Source organism: Papaver somniferum, chromosome 10 (assembly GCF_003573695.1).
Source record: "Papaver somniferum cultivar HN1 chromosome 10, ASM357369v1, whole genome shotgun sequence".
Lineage (NCBI taxonomy): Eukaryota > Viridiplantae > Streptophyta > Magnoliopsida > Ranunculales > Papaveraceae > Papaver > Papaver somniferum.
Window position 1 is genome coordinate 49,287,339 of NC_039367.1, and position 15,541 is coordinate 49,302,879.

The 15,541-nt window shown below is 37.8% G+C and overlaps 1 protein-coding gene and 1 long non-coding RNA gene across 2 annotated transcripts; one reads left to right on the top strand and one right to left on the bottom strand.

Annotated features, from left to right (window-relative positions):
* Window positions 1-9,014: 9,014 nt before the first annotated feature.
* On the bottom strand, window positions 9,015-10,436 carry LOC113315182. The gene is made up of 3 exons (XR_003342801.1): window positions 10,039-10,436; window positions 9,607-9,747; window positions 9,015-9,529 (listed from the first exon to the last, which is right to left on the bottom strand). It is a non-coding gene; the product is annotated as an uncharacterized LOC113315182 (long non-coding RNA).
* A 731-nt stretch (window positions 10,437-11,167) lies between these two features.
* LOC113315614 lies at window positions 11,168-13,909 on the top strand. Its single transcript, XM_026563877.1, has 2 exons — window positions 11,168-11,271; window positions 11,389-13,909. Exons 1-2 carry the CDS (start codon window positions 11,168-11,170, stop codon window positions 13,907-13,909), a joined length of 2,625 nt encoding a protein of 874 aa, XP_026419662.1.
* Window positions 13,910-15,541: the final 1,632 nt, after the last annotated feature.

Sequence of the window (15,541 nt, forward strand, 5' to 3'; positions counted from 1 at the left end):
TTGAGCAATGGGAGAAATCAGTGCTCACTAGTGCTTGTGATTGATTGTACTGTCAAAAGACAGTCAATACTAGGAGCACATCAGTTGAGCAAGCTGATTATCTTGTTATTCCCTTTTTGTATGCTTAGGATCTTAAGTTGGCCTTAACTGTCACTTAGTTCCATTAGGGATTCAACCTAGAACTACATTATTTGGCTCGGTCACAAGGGTGGATTCAAAGCCGTAGCTTAGCCCACAATTTGTTTTTACAGTCACTTGCAACTCCAATTCTGTTATTCTTATTGCTCAGTTGAGTTTTCCTTGCTGTTTTATTTAGCTTTTGCACTTCACATCTTGATGTGCACTGAAATCAGTGCACTGCCTTCCCTGCCCTTGGCTCATAGCCTTGGTTAGATGTTTTACCATCTCTGTTTCACTGTCACTGCAGCCTTGTGACCTTGCATTTAGTTTTGCATCAATTATCAGCATAGTGTAACTTCATTGCACACTCCCAAGTCCCTGTGGAATGACCCTGTTCTTGCACACAAGCTACAACTGACCCTGTTCACTTGCAGGTATCACTGTAGGCATCCATTTATTGTCTTATTTTCACATCTTTAAATGCCTACCAGTACCAGTCCTGCAAGTTATCAGTAGCTTCCCATTTTTTGATGCTAAATAAATATCCAAATACTCTTCTGGTAGCCTAGTTTAAGACCCTCTGCATCTCATAGTCATGTTGAAATCTTATGATATATATATATATGTTGAGAGGTGAATATTTTATTGGTTCTACCCGTCCTACCCACAACACACCAATTCCCAAGAGAGGAGAGAGAGAAAAGAGAGAAAAGAGTCCCTTACGTTGTATTTCTTTTCCTTATTTATAGATGTTCCCAAAACTTCTCATTTTCATGACCTCATGCCACATGTCTCCAAAGCCTCTTTATTTACTCTAATTGACATTCCCTCATATTATGACCTCTAATCTTCCCTTAAATTTCTTCATTATCCACTTCAATCCATGGTTTCCTTGATAGACACATATATATGTTTATTCTGCTATCGATTTTCTATGTTGTTAGTTCCAGTTTTTGTATTTATTTTGGTATTTTATGTCTTTGCAGGTATTTTTGGAGAAATAAGTATTTGCGGAGAAATTTGACCAAAAAGGGTTAAAGGCACCTCAACTTTGGCTTAGGGCACCCCCAGAATTGTGTTACAAACGCCCCAGAAATCATGAAAAAAAACACCCAAGGAATTTACTAAAAGAAACCCAAAATACTAAGGGGCATCCTAATTACTATCGGCACCCCAACAGATTGGATAAGGGGCAACCTCATCTTCAACCTTTTGAATTTATGTTTTGGCGGGATGAATTGGTTTTCAGCCGGAGAAATTAGGGTTTGGATTTTCGAGGTCTTATAGTGAGACTAAATGGGTGTAATCATTTGTGTATCTTCCTTTTTTTCTAACAGGACTGAAAATGGGTTCTGTTTCGATTGTAATTGTCTAGAATTGTGGGTTTAAAGTGAATCAGTTCCACTAGAAATGGGGTTAGGGATTTGAAATTGTTTGAGAGAGATTCAACGGTTGAGATCGTTTGGCCTGACAGGTATGAGCTAAACATGAATGGCATAGTGGATAAATTCGATCCAGTTGGGATGGATAATCAATTTGAAGCAAATCAGGGAAGATATTCTTCTCGGGTTTATCTCCGAGAAGTTCTGTTGGACCTTTAAAGAGTTCCCGGTGAGACTCAGTCCCTGCAATAAATACATATTGGCATGTTACATCAAACCATAGATGGTAAGTCTCTTAGATTCGAGAAAGCTGAGTCATCGAATTAATGAAAAACAGAGGAGAATAGTTCACGGGTTTTGCTTTTTCTATCCCGAGTACAACTGAGCTTGGCGTGGGTTTGATTTAATCCTCAATGAGTTGGAAGCATGTTAGGAGTATGGAGGAGATAAAAAAAGAAAAGTTCAGCTGCTGCAGAGAACGTGAAGAAGATAATAATGGAATATTATCCCGGGAATGAAAAGTAATTTATTACAAAAGATTTTCCGACATTTGAAGATGTTTTTGCGTATATAAAGAGGTGTTAGGAGTTGTAGAAGGAAAACGAAGAGTTAGGGGAGGCTAGGGAGCAGTGAATCGAGAGTAATCAAACCTCTCTGCTGCTGCCATTGAAGAAGAAGAACGAAGAACATTATACCCTCAGAAACAGTCGCAGAAAACAGTCTTATATTCAATAACAAGTACTATTTATCGTTTACAGTTCCACTTGCAATAGACTTTTGGTAACTGTACTGCTTTGGTCACTGGAGGTCATTAGCAACTGAAAACTGTTGTAAGCAATTTCTATTATTTTTAATACAATGATTAATCATATTTCTTCCAATTTTCTTCATATGAGTAGCTAAATCATTTTATAACGTTCTGGAATAAGCTATTTCTCTATGAGTAATTTTTAATAATTATTTTCTTTGGCATATTTACTCCATTTAATGTTTTTAATTGCATAAAATTTTTCTCTTCTTGTATGCTTCATAATAATTATTTTGGATTGTCTTCGGCGGTCGATCTTTTATGAGCGAAGGAAAATTAGGCTCTAGAGTAACAACGAAAGTCATAAAAAAGGAGCTCGTAATTTTATATTCACCAAAGCATGAGATTGGGATCAAAATTGCTTTGAGATAATTAGGAGTATTATGTCCAAGTATATTTATTGAGTTTACATCATAAGAAATAGTGGAATCCAAACACTAGATTCGTCTCTCCTTGGTAACAAAAATCAAAGTTTATTAGTTTTTCTTTTATTTGTTTAAACCAAACCTTTAAAAAAAAAAGTCCGAGCAACGAACCTTTTACTAACCACTGTTAAAATTGCATCAGTTTTTGGCGCCGCCGACGAGAACTTGCCTTTAGGTTAGGTTTTAGATTTTGTTTTGTAAATATTTTTTTTTTATTAGATTTTACTCTTTCGGTATATTTTATTTTTGGTATGTAGGATATTTGATATTCAAATTGGAAATAAAATTTGTGCCCCAAACAGGTAAGTATCCCGAGTTTTATTTCTGTTTCTTTTTGTAAATATTTATTTTAGGAAATGTTTTGATTCTTTTGATTTTATTCTCTTTGTACATATTTAGTTTTGGATTCTTTTTAATTTTGTAAATATTTTTAATGTATTATTTTATTTTATTTATATATTAAAAAATATATATACATGTGCACACACCAATTGCATCCGGCACTGATTTTAGTAAAACTCGTGGTTTAGTACGGTGAACCCTCTGGGCGGTATCATTTGAAACACCACAAGCCTTACCCTTGTATTGTTGACCAGTCTTTGACTGTAGGTATATTCTGCTTAAGGTAACCTGAGCCTATCTATTTTAGTCGACCCTGCATTTGAATGTGCACCAAGAAAATATTGAACTGGTATTATGAGGACCAAGATAATGAATATCGACCCGAATTTCAAAATGGACAATATTCGTGCTTTGACCATAGTGTGGATAGTACTGGGGTCCACTACCGACCTTCTGAAGGTTATGGCTCATACCATGGTGATCCCAATTACTATCCGCACGTCCACCGGTCATATGAACGGGTAAGTGAGCAATATTATAATGACCAGAATGTAAGTTCTCCGTCTTTGGATGATTTAATGAAACAGTTGCAACAAAATAATTCTTATGATCCGAGTCTTTCTTTAGAAAATTCACTCAAGCAGTTGACTAGGAGAGACATACTAAGGGAACAATTTTATGAAGAGTCACTCAGGCATGACTTAGATATGAAGGAAAGAATTGCAACTTTAAGTATTGCTCTAAATGAACTTAATTGCCAATTAGATAAGGTTCAACTATCTTCATATTATGATGATGATGTGGATAGTACTGATGAAGATTATGAGAAATGTAGTCATGATGACGAGGAAATTGTTACACCAATTGAGCCTTAGGATGATCATGGTGTTTGCAGTTCAAATCCTAATAATATTGTTGATTATTCACCTATTCAAAAGGAAGTGGATTTGACTAGAGATACCATAGTTTTAGATGGTACAGTATATCATTGTGATTATGAAGCCGATGATGGTTTAGAAGAAAGAGTTTATCCTGAGAGTAGTGTTTCAGCGTCTAGCGATTCAGAAACGATAGTCTCTTCTGAGGATTATAGAAATGTAGAACCACCTAATTTCAACCTAGAAGAAATAAAAGACTATTTTCCTAAATCTGATAATTTAGAAATTAAGAAAATTGTGACTAGTTCGTCCAAGGACATTGAGAACTCTAAGTTTGGGGGTGAATATCATTCTCCCCGTGGTTTACCTTTGATTCTTACAAAGGTCCCTAATTTGGGACTTAACATTTCTGCCTCTACCATCTTAAGAGACTATCTTCATGCATGTTTTCTTGAACCTAGTTATGTCCTAAAAGAAACTCAGTTGATAGAAACCCGTCCTCTGGTTGATGTGGTTAATCTGGTCCATGATACCATAATTGATTTTGTTGTCCCATCAAAATTTTATTTACCAAATGTGGGAGTATCTCAATCTGACATGTGTCATTATATAGTTTTTAGAACTAAACCTAATCTTTTTAGGAGATTAGAATCATCGACACATTTACTTAAGAATGACCACCATTATGGTCAACCGTGTGAGTCAAAAATCTAATTGACTTAGAGGATCCCCAATTATTCAAGTTATTATTATGTGCTTCTAAGTTTTTATTTGAGTTTTTCCAGACTTTGCAACCTCCGGATCCTACCAATGAGGAAACCTGGCCCATGAAAATATTTTATTCAGAACCTTTCATAGAAACTGAGCCCGAACCACAACTAGATGTAGTTGTCTTAAGGAAACTAGATAAGGGTGTGCTTTATTTGATCATTTTCTTAGTGTTCCTTTTATTTGTGGTAGCTTTATTCGATTTTGATGACCCACATAGGTTTCGATTATTGCTATATGATTTTATATGGTGACTAGTTCTACTGAAGTCTGGATGAAGATGCTAAACTTAGCGCTTTATGGAAGGCAACCCATACATGGTGATATTAAGATCCCTCTGGAGGATCCTGTTCTTGTTGTACATTAGTTTTGTTTTTGTTTTCTTTCGTACTCCCCATGGAAGGATTACTACACTTCATCCAGGTACTATCTTTCTGACTTCTCTCTTTACTGATTCCTCTTGTTACTTATATTTTTGGTACTGCAATTTAATTTGCAACATTGAGGACAACATTAGATTTAAGTTTGGGGTGAGGGAAAAACTTTTAGTTAGTTAAAAAAAAATTAAATTAAATTAAACTCCAGAGCCTTGAAATTTGTGCCAATTCAGGATGACACTAACCAATCTAAATGGATGGAAACATCTTGATTGTAGGAGTTGAGGAACCCAATAACAGAGTCTATTCATAAAAAGACAGAGTTCAGGTGTTATAATGGAATCATCACACTACGTTCATCACATTACGTTATGTTTTTATTCCTTCTGCAAACTTATATGTTTCTCTAAGTGATTTGGTGGGGCACACGCATCGAATTGTTACCATTGCTGGGATATCTTCCTTTCTTCCTAAATGGGTGTAATCATTTGGGTATCTTCCTTTCTTCCTAACAGGACTGGTAATGGGTTCTGTTTCGATTGTAATTGTCTAGAATCGTGGGTTTGAAGTGAATCAGTTTCACTAGAAATAGGGTTAGGGATCTGAAATTGTTTGAGAGAGATTCAACGGTTGAGATCGTTTGGCCTGACAGGTATGAGCTAAACAGGAATGACATAGTGGATAAATTCGATCCCTTTGGGATGGATAATCAATTTGAAGCAAATCAGGGAAGATATTCTTCTCGGGTTTATCTCCGGTAAGTTCTTTTGGACCTTTGAAGAGTTCCGGGTGAGACTCAATCCCTGCAATAAATACATATTTGCTTGTTACATCAAAACATAGATGGTAAGTCTCTTAGATTCGAGAAAATGAAGCTGAGTCATCGAATCAATGAAAAACTGAGGAAAATAGTTCACGGGTTGTGGTTTTTTTTTCCCGAGTACAACTGAGCTTAGCGTGGGTTTGATTTAATCCTCAATGAGTTGGAAGCATGTTAGGAGTGCGAAGGAGATAAAAAAGAAAAGTTTAGCTGCTGCAGAGAACGTGAAGAAGATAATAATGGAATATTATCCCGCGAATGAAAAGTAATTTATTACAAAAGATTTTCCGGGATTTGAAGATGTTGTTGCGTATATAAAGACGTGTTAGGAGCTGTAGAAGGAAAACTGAGAGTTAGGGGAGGCTAGGGAGCAGTGAATCGAGAGTTACCAAACCTCTCTACTGCTGCCATTGAAGAAGAAGAACGAAGAACATTATACCCTCAGAAGTGGTCGCAAAAAGCAGTCTTATATTCAACAATGAGTGTTATTTATCGTTTATAGTTCCACTTGCAATAGACTTTTGGTAACTATACTGCTTTGGTCACTGGAGGTCATTAGCAATTGAAAGTCGTTGTAAGCAATTTCTATTTATTTTTAATATAATGATTAATAAGATTTCTTCCAATTTTCTTCATATGAGTAGCTAAATCATTTTCTAGGGTTCTGGAAGAAGCTATTTCTCTATGAGTAATTTTTAATAATTATTTTCTTTGGCATATTTACTCCATTTGATGTTTTTAATTGCATAAAATTTTTCTCTTTTTGTATGCTTCATAATAATTATTTTGGATTATCTCCGGCGGTCGATCTTTTATAAGCGAAGAAAAATTAGGCTTTAGAGTAACGACGAAAGTCATAAAAAAGGAGCTTGTAATTTTATATTCACCAAAGCATGAGATTGGGTTCGAAACTGCTTTGAGATAATTGGGAGTATTATGTCCAAGTATATTTATTGAGTTTACATCATAAGAAATAGTGGAATCCAAACCCTAGATTCGTCTCTCCTTGGTAACAAAAATTAAAGTTTATTAGTTTTTTTTTTATTTGTTTTAAACCAAACCTTTAAAAAAAGTCCGAGCAACGAACCTTGTACTTACCACTGTTAAAACTGCATCACTCCTCTATAGGGCTTGGGCTTTAGTCTCCAAGTCCCCGTTTTACCTAATGGGCTTACCCTTTCTACAGGGGTTCCCTAGTCCTGCTAAGGGGTAAATATTCTCATGTATCAACATTAGTCCCCTGGCTATTGGGTTAATTGCACCGTTCCATTCTAGCTCCATAAACCTGATAACCATCTTGCGTTCCATTCTAGCGTCCCTTGTACCGTTTTCTGGTTCCAAGTCCCCAAGAGGACGCCCGGGTCACTTGTACTACTTTGCTCAACCGGCTTTTGGCAATCAAGTGGCCCAATTGCTAATAAGTTGCGAGCGGGTCTGTGGAGTTGGGTATGGAACCGAGACTCCCTTCTTGGGTCGGGCCGAGTCTCCAATCCGCAAGTTTGAGGAGTTTATCGGTTAGTGCTAATGATTTAGATGTCAGCATGCACTAGAGCTCCCTTAAGGTGTCACTCGGGCTTATAAATGCTTAGTTATTTGCAAGAAATTGTTGTTACGCACGGCGAGTGTTTGGATAGGTATTTTCCAAGAATTTCTGCCTGAAATGACTGAATATTTTACTACGAAATTCTTTGCGTTCTTGGACCTTTGGATTGTATTACTAGAACAATTTAAAAGTCTCAGGGCGAATGTGGTGAAGACAGGGCGTGATCTCTACTTAGCCCCATTCTTTTCTTTTCTCTGACTATTTCGCGTGGTTGGGGATGTTTAGAGGGGGTAAATAATGGGGGTGCGTCTTCTTCGTGATTATGTTTGGGTAGGCAAAACGCGCCTTCAAGGCGAGGGGTGATCCCCTTGTGGAGGTAAGTTCATGTGCTTCGCCCCTTTTTCTTTTCTTTTCCAAGGTAGGCAAACGCGTTTCCCTTTTCCTTGAGGAGTTTATCAGGAGCGGTTGATGTTAATTATTTAGACGTCAGTATGCGTGAGAATTCTGTAAAGATGCCATCAGGGTTTCAATCTCGGCTAAGAATAACCTTGCTTTTAGAGATTGATGTCATGCATGATGGGTGTAAGTATTTTTCGAAGATTTCTTGCATAAATGTTGCAGACTCGGCGTATGATTAAAATGTTTTATTATGGGAGCACTTTGAACTTTTTGGGCATTGAACTGTATTACTAGTCCCTTATCATGGTATGTGAGTCCGCGCTTGGTTGCTATGACCATTCAGTTATAGTTTATAATTTAGGCGCTTCCCTCTCTCTCTTTTTTGTTCAAGATAGGCAGGACTCTTTGTTCAAGATAAGAAGAACGCGCTTCACTCTTTTCTCTCTTTTTTTCTGTGTGTTCGTGGCCGATCGGATACGCAGGGAAACCAGTTTCGATCGGATGAGCATATCAATCCGTCACTTTTTTATGTGTTTGTGGCCGATCGGATGCGCGGAAAAACCTGTCGCCTTTTCTGTATATATGTGGCCGATCGGATGCACGGAGCAACCCGTCGCCTTTTTTCTATATCTGTGGCCGATCAGATGAGCATATCAACCCGTAGCCTTTAATAATCGTCAGTCGACCGGGTGCCTTTGGCATCCCGTAGCCTTTTGTAATCATCAGCCGATCGGGTGCCTTTGGCATCCCTTAGCCTTTTGTAATCGTCATCGGACCAGATGCCAAAACTGCAGCCTTTTGTAATCGTCAGCCGACTGGATGCACTTTCACATTCTGTAGCCTTTTGTAAATTTGTATTTGTTCAAGCGGTCTCTATATACCCTTGTTAGCATGGTGCCCAGAGCACTTTATTAGGTTTTTTTTTTTGAATAGCCGATCATGAGATTCTCGACAATTATTGATGTTTTGTAAAATTTAATGAAGTGACAACCTACGCATGCGACTAGATTACGTACATGTTTCATAAAGCATAAATATTCACATTCAAGTAAGCTTTAATTCAGATGCTTCATGCTTTTAGTTGACTAAATAAACAATGAAGCATAGAAATGTGTCCCTATAATATAACAAGCGTGTAGGATGGCCGGGTGGAGCAAGAAGATATTAGTTCAGTATTCTAGTAAAGGCTAGGCTGGCACACTAAAGTATGCGCACGCGCCAAAACATTTTCATATGAGGCTCATGCATGGGATTTGCTAAAGCTTCCCATATTTAAGCAAACATGACTAAGACAATTCAAGCGGACTGCCTATGGGATTGCAACCATCCAATAATGATTAAACAGGTAAAACTAGAGTGCACGTGCTTTGCACGTCGGCAAACGCAACATTTTCACATTTACCTTTCTTTTAGATACTCAACTTCAGAGTCCAGATATCACTACGCAACAAAATATAAATCCACATATTGATTGCAATTTGCAAATCAACTGAATGCATACACATTTCGAATTCAGGAGCTTTAAATTCTTTGCTTATCTCCGACACATCCCAAGTGCGTTGCTGATATCTTTACATAATTCCCAACTACGTGGGGTAGTTTTCAAGCACGTAACAAAATACTCTTGTTTTTCTCCAATCTAAGGAGTTACAGGTCACAGAGCGCACCTGCTAGAAACCAATAGAGTGAGTGGTCGAAATCATTTTTACGAAGTCTAGCTACAAACCATAATATGCTCCCTTACCTAACTTTCACCGTTCATATTTTCTATGCACCATGTGTCTCGGATGAATCTTGAAATTGACAGCTTGATTAATCCCCAATGTAAAAGTTGATTAATCTCTTTATTACAACTTAGTGGTTAAACTCGTCCTCAAACTAAGCACTGCAACAAATCACAAACACTCGGTGAAAAATGACAAAAAAAAATGGAAGAAAAAAACCCAATTTAAGACACGTTCACAATTTTAAATTAATCTTTTTGCCCTAATTGAGATAAAGCCATGATTTTGAATAACTGAAGTGACAATTAATTCAGGGGAAACCCCATTTCGAATAACAATCAAATAATTAGGAGTTTGGAATTATAAACTTAATGAAGAGGATGAAACCAACCGATTCCTAGAATTACAGATTACAGTGGAAACCGATTTTTGTTATGAGGACATGTAGATACCTAATCGAAGAAAAGAAAAACAATGATTCAACTGTTGATCTCCGCCATTAATTGTTCGAATTAGTGAGTAGCGGTATCTCGATGATCCAACAATTGGCTCAACAACATATTTGAAGCATCGACTAAAGCAAGAAAAACAATGGTTTAGTTTTGATTCCTGATGAATGATGATCCATGCCTCCTAAAATCAAAACAAAATTGTTCGAAACTCAGATGAAGATTAAGCTGTTGAGAAGAGAGAGTCTCTGAGAGACACAGACAGTTGAGGGAGAAAAAGAAGAATGATCGAAAAGAGAGAAAAGGAAAGTGGTGTTCATGTTAATAACATGTATGTATCTGTGTGAGTGAAAGTCTGTGTTGCACGTTAGAAAGAGAGTTGAATTGTAACCGTGCAAACAACACATGAGAATATTGGTGTTTGTAATCGAGAGAGTAGAGAGATGGGTATATAACCTCAACTGTGTCTCATTGTAAAACCATCTTTCTTAATAATCAATTGATTACAAAATCGTCTGCGATGTAGATATCAGGTTTTACCTGTGTTACTATGGTATCAGACTCAGAAATCAATTTCTGTGGGTACCAATCCTAGCATGTTTCTTCATCAAAACCACCCTTACTTCATCTTCAATAATCATCACCATCATTAATCCATCATCTTCTGTTGCTGCTACTGTAAATCGAAATTCGAAGGCTGATTTGATTGAATCATCTCAGATTTTCGAATAATTTGACGGATCGATGTGTTTCTATCTACATCAACAACATCAGTAGGTAATTTTTGTTGCGACCCAACACCATTCACACTAGTTTACTTATTTAGGCTTCTCTATTTCTAGCATAGTTTGGTTTCCCTTTCTTATCAGAACTCTTTTTCCTTGTTTTGCAAGTCTGTGCAGCTATAAATACTGCTTTAAGTCCTGTATTTGAACAACTAATCAGTAAACCAAAGTTCTGTTCTTTAAAATTACTCTTCAAGCTGGTGGTTAACCCCCAATCAAAGGATTTATTTAGGGTTCTTAGCTTATTTTTTGTGAGATACAGGCAAGGATCCTAACATCTGGATCCGAGCGAAGTTACGAATTATTCTCAAATTCTGAAGAAAAAAAAAATTATTTTTGGAAGTACAATGGGTGGTCATGATTATACAGAAAATCTCAAGGGGGTTAATGATGGAATGACAGACTTGACCAAGAATGTCACTGCGCTTATTCAGGCTATGAACGCCAACAAGTTTGAAGAAACAGAGAGAAGAAAATAGAAAGTTATTGAGCAGCGTCAGCAACGTGAAGAAGAAAGAACACAACGTCAGCTAGAGTTAACAGAGAATAATACAGCGTTGACAGCCAGTATTACTACAGCGTTAACAAATTTGTCCACAACCATTGCCGCTTCTGTTGCCACGGCCGTTGTTGATCAACTTCGCCCCTTGCTTCCTCCAGTTGCAGGCAATCATGGTGGTCCTCGTAATAATCCACCTCCACCCCCACCTCCGCGACAAAATAACATCAACCTCAAGTTTCCTCAATTCGATGGAGATGATCCTGACGGTTGGCTTTTCAATGCAGATCAATATTTCGCAGTTCACACAGCAGATGATGCTCTTAAAATTACTATTGCCTCTGCAAATTTGAAAGGTGATGCTAATGTTTGGTTTAGATGGAAGCAGTCTAAAGCTGCCATTGTTACTTGGGCTGAGTTTGGTGCTCATCTTCGAGCTCGTTTTGCATCAGAGAAATTTGTGGATCCTAGACTAGCTATTAGCAACATCGAACAAAAAGGCACAGTGCGTGAGCATATTCCTGTGTTTGAGCGTTTAATGAATTTAGTGGACTTCACGGAAGAACACTTGATTCAATGCTTCATCCGTTCTCTTAAACCTCAAATAGGTTCGGCGCTTAGATTATTAAATATCAGATCTTTGGATGATGCTTTTAAAAAAGCCATCCATCAAGAGGAAGCCCTTGCAGCAAATAAGACTGTAATCAGACAGCCTTATCGTCCTCCTCCCTTCCGGCCTGCTGCAACTGTTCAACCCACTCCTTATAACAAGTCTTCTTCTCCTCCTGTGTATCGACATTTATCACCAGCTGAACAACGTGAACGCAGAGAAAAGGGTCTCTGTTTTAATTGTGATGAGGTTTACAAGAAAGATCATGTTTGTCTGAATCCCAGACTGACCATTTTGGATGTTGAGGAATATATTCGTGAAGGTTCTACCACTACAGAGGATACTGCTCCTGTTTCCTTTGAAGTTTCTGAAGTATCTGAATTTGATCCTACCATCTCCTTAAGCTCGCTATTTGGTTCTTCCTTTCCACGTACCATGCGCGTTACAGGTTGTATTAAATCTCAACCCATTACTATTTTAATTGATTCAGGATCTACTCATAACTTTTTGCATCCATCTGTGGCTAAACAATGTGGATTTGAAGTTTGTTCTCGAGATTCTCCTCTAAGTGTTACTGTGAGTGATGGTTGCAAGTTGAATACTCGGGGTTCTTGTCTTTCTGTCCCTATTCAACTCCCTAGTTTCAGGTTTAATGCTGATTTCCACTTGCTTGACATTAGTGGTTGTGATGCAGTTTTAGGGGTACAATGGTTACGTACTTTAGGACCGATTGAATGGGATTTTGCAAGATTATCAATGCAATTTACAGTTAATGGTAAAACTGTGTCCTTAGTTGGTAACAATCATTCGTCTGTAATGATTTTGGAGCAAAAATCCATGCAGCGTTTATTACAACATGCAAATCATGGGGTTTTTATTGAACTAGCTGCATTAACTACTTCATTGAAGGAAACATCGGTTATTGATCCTCGAGTACAACAATTATTAGCTCAGTTTACTGATATTTTCAAGCAACCAACGGCTCTTCCACCAGAACGTCTTCATGATCATAGAATTCCATTGGTTCCTAGTTCTCCACCTGTCAATGTGAGGCTGTATCGATACCCTTACTTTCAGAAATCAGAAATTGAAAAGATTGTTGCTGAATTACAATTCTCTGGTTTTATACGTCCAAGTTCGAGCCCCTATTCTTCCCCGGTGCTGATGGTACGTAAGAAAGACGGGTCTTGGCGTATGTGTGTTGATTACCGTGCTTTGAATAAGCTGAAAATCAAGGATAGATTTCCAATCCCTGTTGTTGATGAGCTGTTAGACGAGCTGCATGGTGCGACTGTGTTTACTAAGCTGGATTTGCATTCGGGTTATCATCAAATACGATTGCATAAAGCTGATATTCCTAAGACAGCTTTTCGAACTCACGATGGTCACTATGAGTTCTTGGTTATGCCATTCGGTCTTTCCAATGCTCCATCCACTTTTCAGAGTTTAATGAATGATTCTTTCAGGGAATATTTACGAAAGTTCGTGCTGGTCTTCTTTGATGACATTCTGATTTATAGCAAGAATATGTCTGATCATTTGATTCACTTGTCTCAGGTGTTTGAAGTACTTCGTTCTAATCAGTTATTTGTGAAGGAATCCAAGTGCACCTTTGCTCAGTCCTCCGTGGGTTATTTGGGACATGTTATTTCAGCTGAGGGAGTTTCAGTTGAACAAGAGAAGATTGAATGTATTATGTCATGGCCTACACCCACTACCATCAGAGAGTTACGCGGTTTTTTGGGCTTGGCAGGTTATTATCGAAAGTTTGTTAAGGATTTTGGTAAGATCAGTGCGCCATTAACTCAACTACTTAAGAAAGATGCCTTTCAATGGTCGGAAAAAGCTATTGCCTTCAAACTTTTGCAAACTGCTCTTACTACAACACCAGTTTTGATCCTTCCTGATTTTTCTAAAGAATTTGCAATAGAATGCGATGCTTCTGGATTTGGATTGGGTTGTTTTGTTACAATCTGGTAGGCCTATTGCTTTTCACAGCAAGCCTTTAGCTGAGAAGCACAAGAATTTAACAGTTTATGATAAGGAAATGCTAGCTATTATTTCTGCAATTCAAAAATGGCGCCATTATTTGCTTGGGAGGCATTTCAAAATATACAGATCATAAGAGTCTGAAATATTTTTGGACCAGAAAATATCTACCTTAGAGCAACAAATGGCTATCTAAACTTTTGGGTTACGATTATGAGATAATCTTTAGACCAGGAAAAGACAATGCTGCAGCTGATGCTCTATCTCGCCAATCCAGCTTCCACTACAGTCTTACTGCACCAGTTTTCAGTGGTGTAACAGAAATAATGCACGAATGTCATCATGACACTGAATATGGAGAGCTTATTCAAGGTTAGTTGCAGATCCAACTTATAAGCGTAATTATTCTTACGTAGCTGGTATATTACGTTACAAAGGCAGAATTGTGGTAGTTTCCACTTCTTGTGGTGTTCAAAATTTTGCAGGAGTTTCATTCAACTCCAATTGGTGGCCATTCCGGGTTTTTGCGTACATATAAGAGAGTACAGCATAGTTTTTACTGGAAAGGACTTAAGCAATCTGTGAAGAATTTTATCCTTCATTGTGAAGTGTGTCAGAGAAACAAATCTGAGGCTGTTTCTCCTCCAGGTTTTCTTAATCCATTACCAATACCAACTGACGTATGGATCGATATTTCTATGGACTTTATTGATGGGTTTCCCTCGTCCAATAGAAAAAATTCTATATTGGTAGTCGTAGATCGTTTAACGAAATATGCTCACTTTATACCACTTACACATCCATATTCTGCACATTCTGTAGCCGATATCTTTGTGAGGGAGATTGTGCGTTTACATGGCATGCCAAGATCGATTGTAAGTGATCGAGATCCCATTTTTTTGAGTAAGTTTTGGGAGGCTTATTTCTCTCTTCAGAATACACAGTTATGTCGCAGTTCAGCTTATCATCCTCAGTCGGATGGACAAACAGAGGTGACAAATAGAACTTTAGAGTGTTATTTGAGGTGTTTTGCGGGAATGAAGCCAACTGATTGGAGCAAATGGTTACCTTGGGCTGAGTGGTGGTATAATACAAGCTTTCATTCAGCCATTCGAATGTCTCCTTATCAGGCATTGTACAGTCGTCAACCACCTGCGGTTACAGCTTATTTACCAGGTTCAACTTCAGTGCACGATGTTGAATTAAATCTTAAGGCTCGTGATCATACACTCAAGCTTTTGAAGTCTCATTTGCATGATGCACATTCCAGAATGAAAACATATGCTGATTCGCACCGTACTGAGCGTTTCTTTTCAGTAGATGATTGGGTTTATTTAAGATTACAGCCTTATCGTCAAACAACAGTGTCTCGGCAATCTTTTTCAAAGTTGTATCCTAAGTTCTATGGACCATTCCGCATTTTGGAAAAAATTGGGTCAGTTGCGTACAAACTAGAGCTTCCTGCCTCTAGCCGCATTCATCCAGTTGTTCACGTATCTCAACTTAAACTAAAGGTGGGATCAACTACATCTGTGGAACAAGTGTTACCAGACATTATTGATTATGAAAAATGGGAACCTGATTCGATTTTGGATCGTCGCATGTATAAGAAAGGCAGTAGTG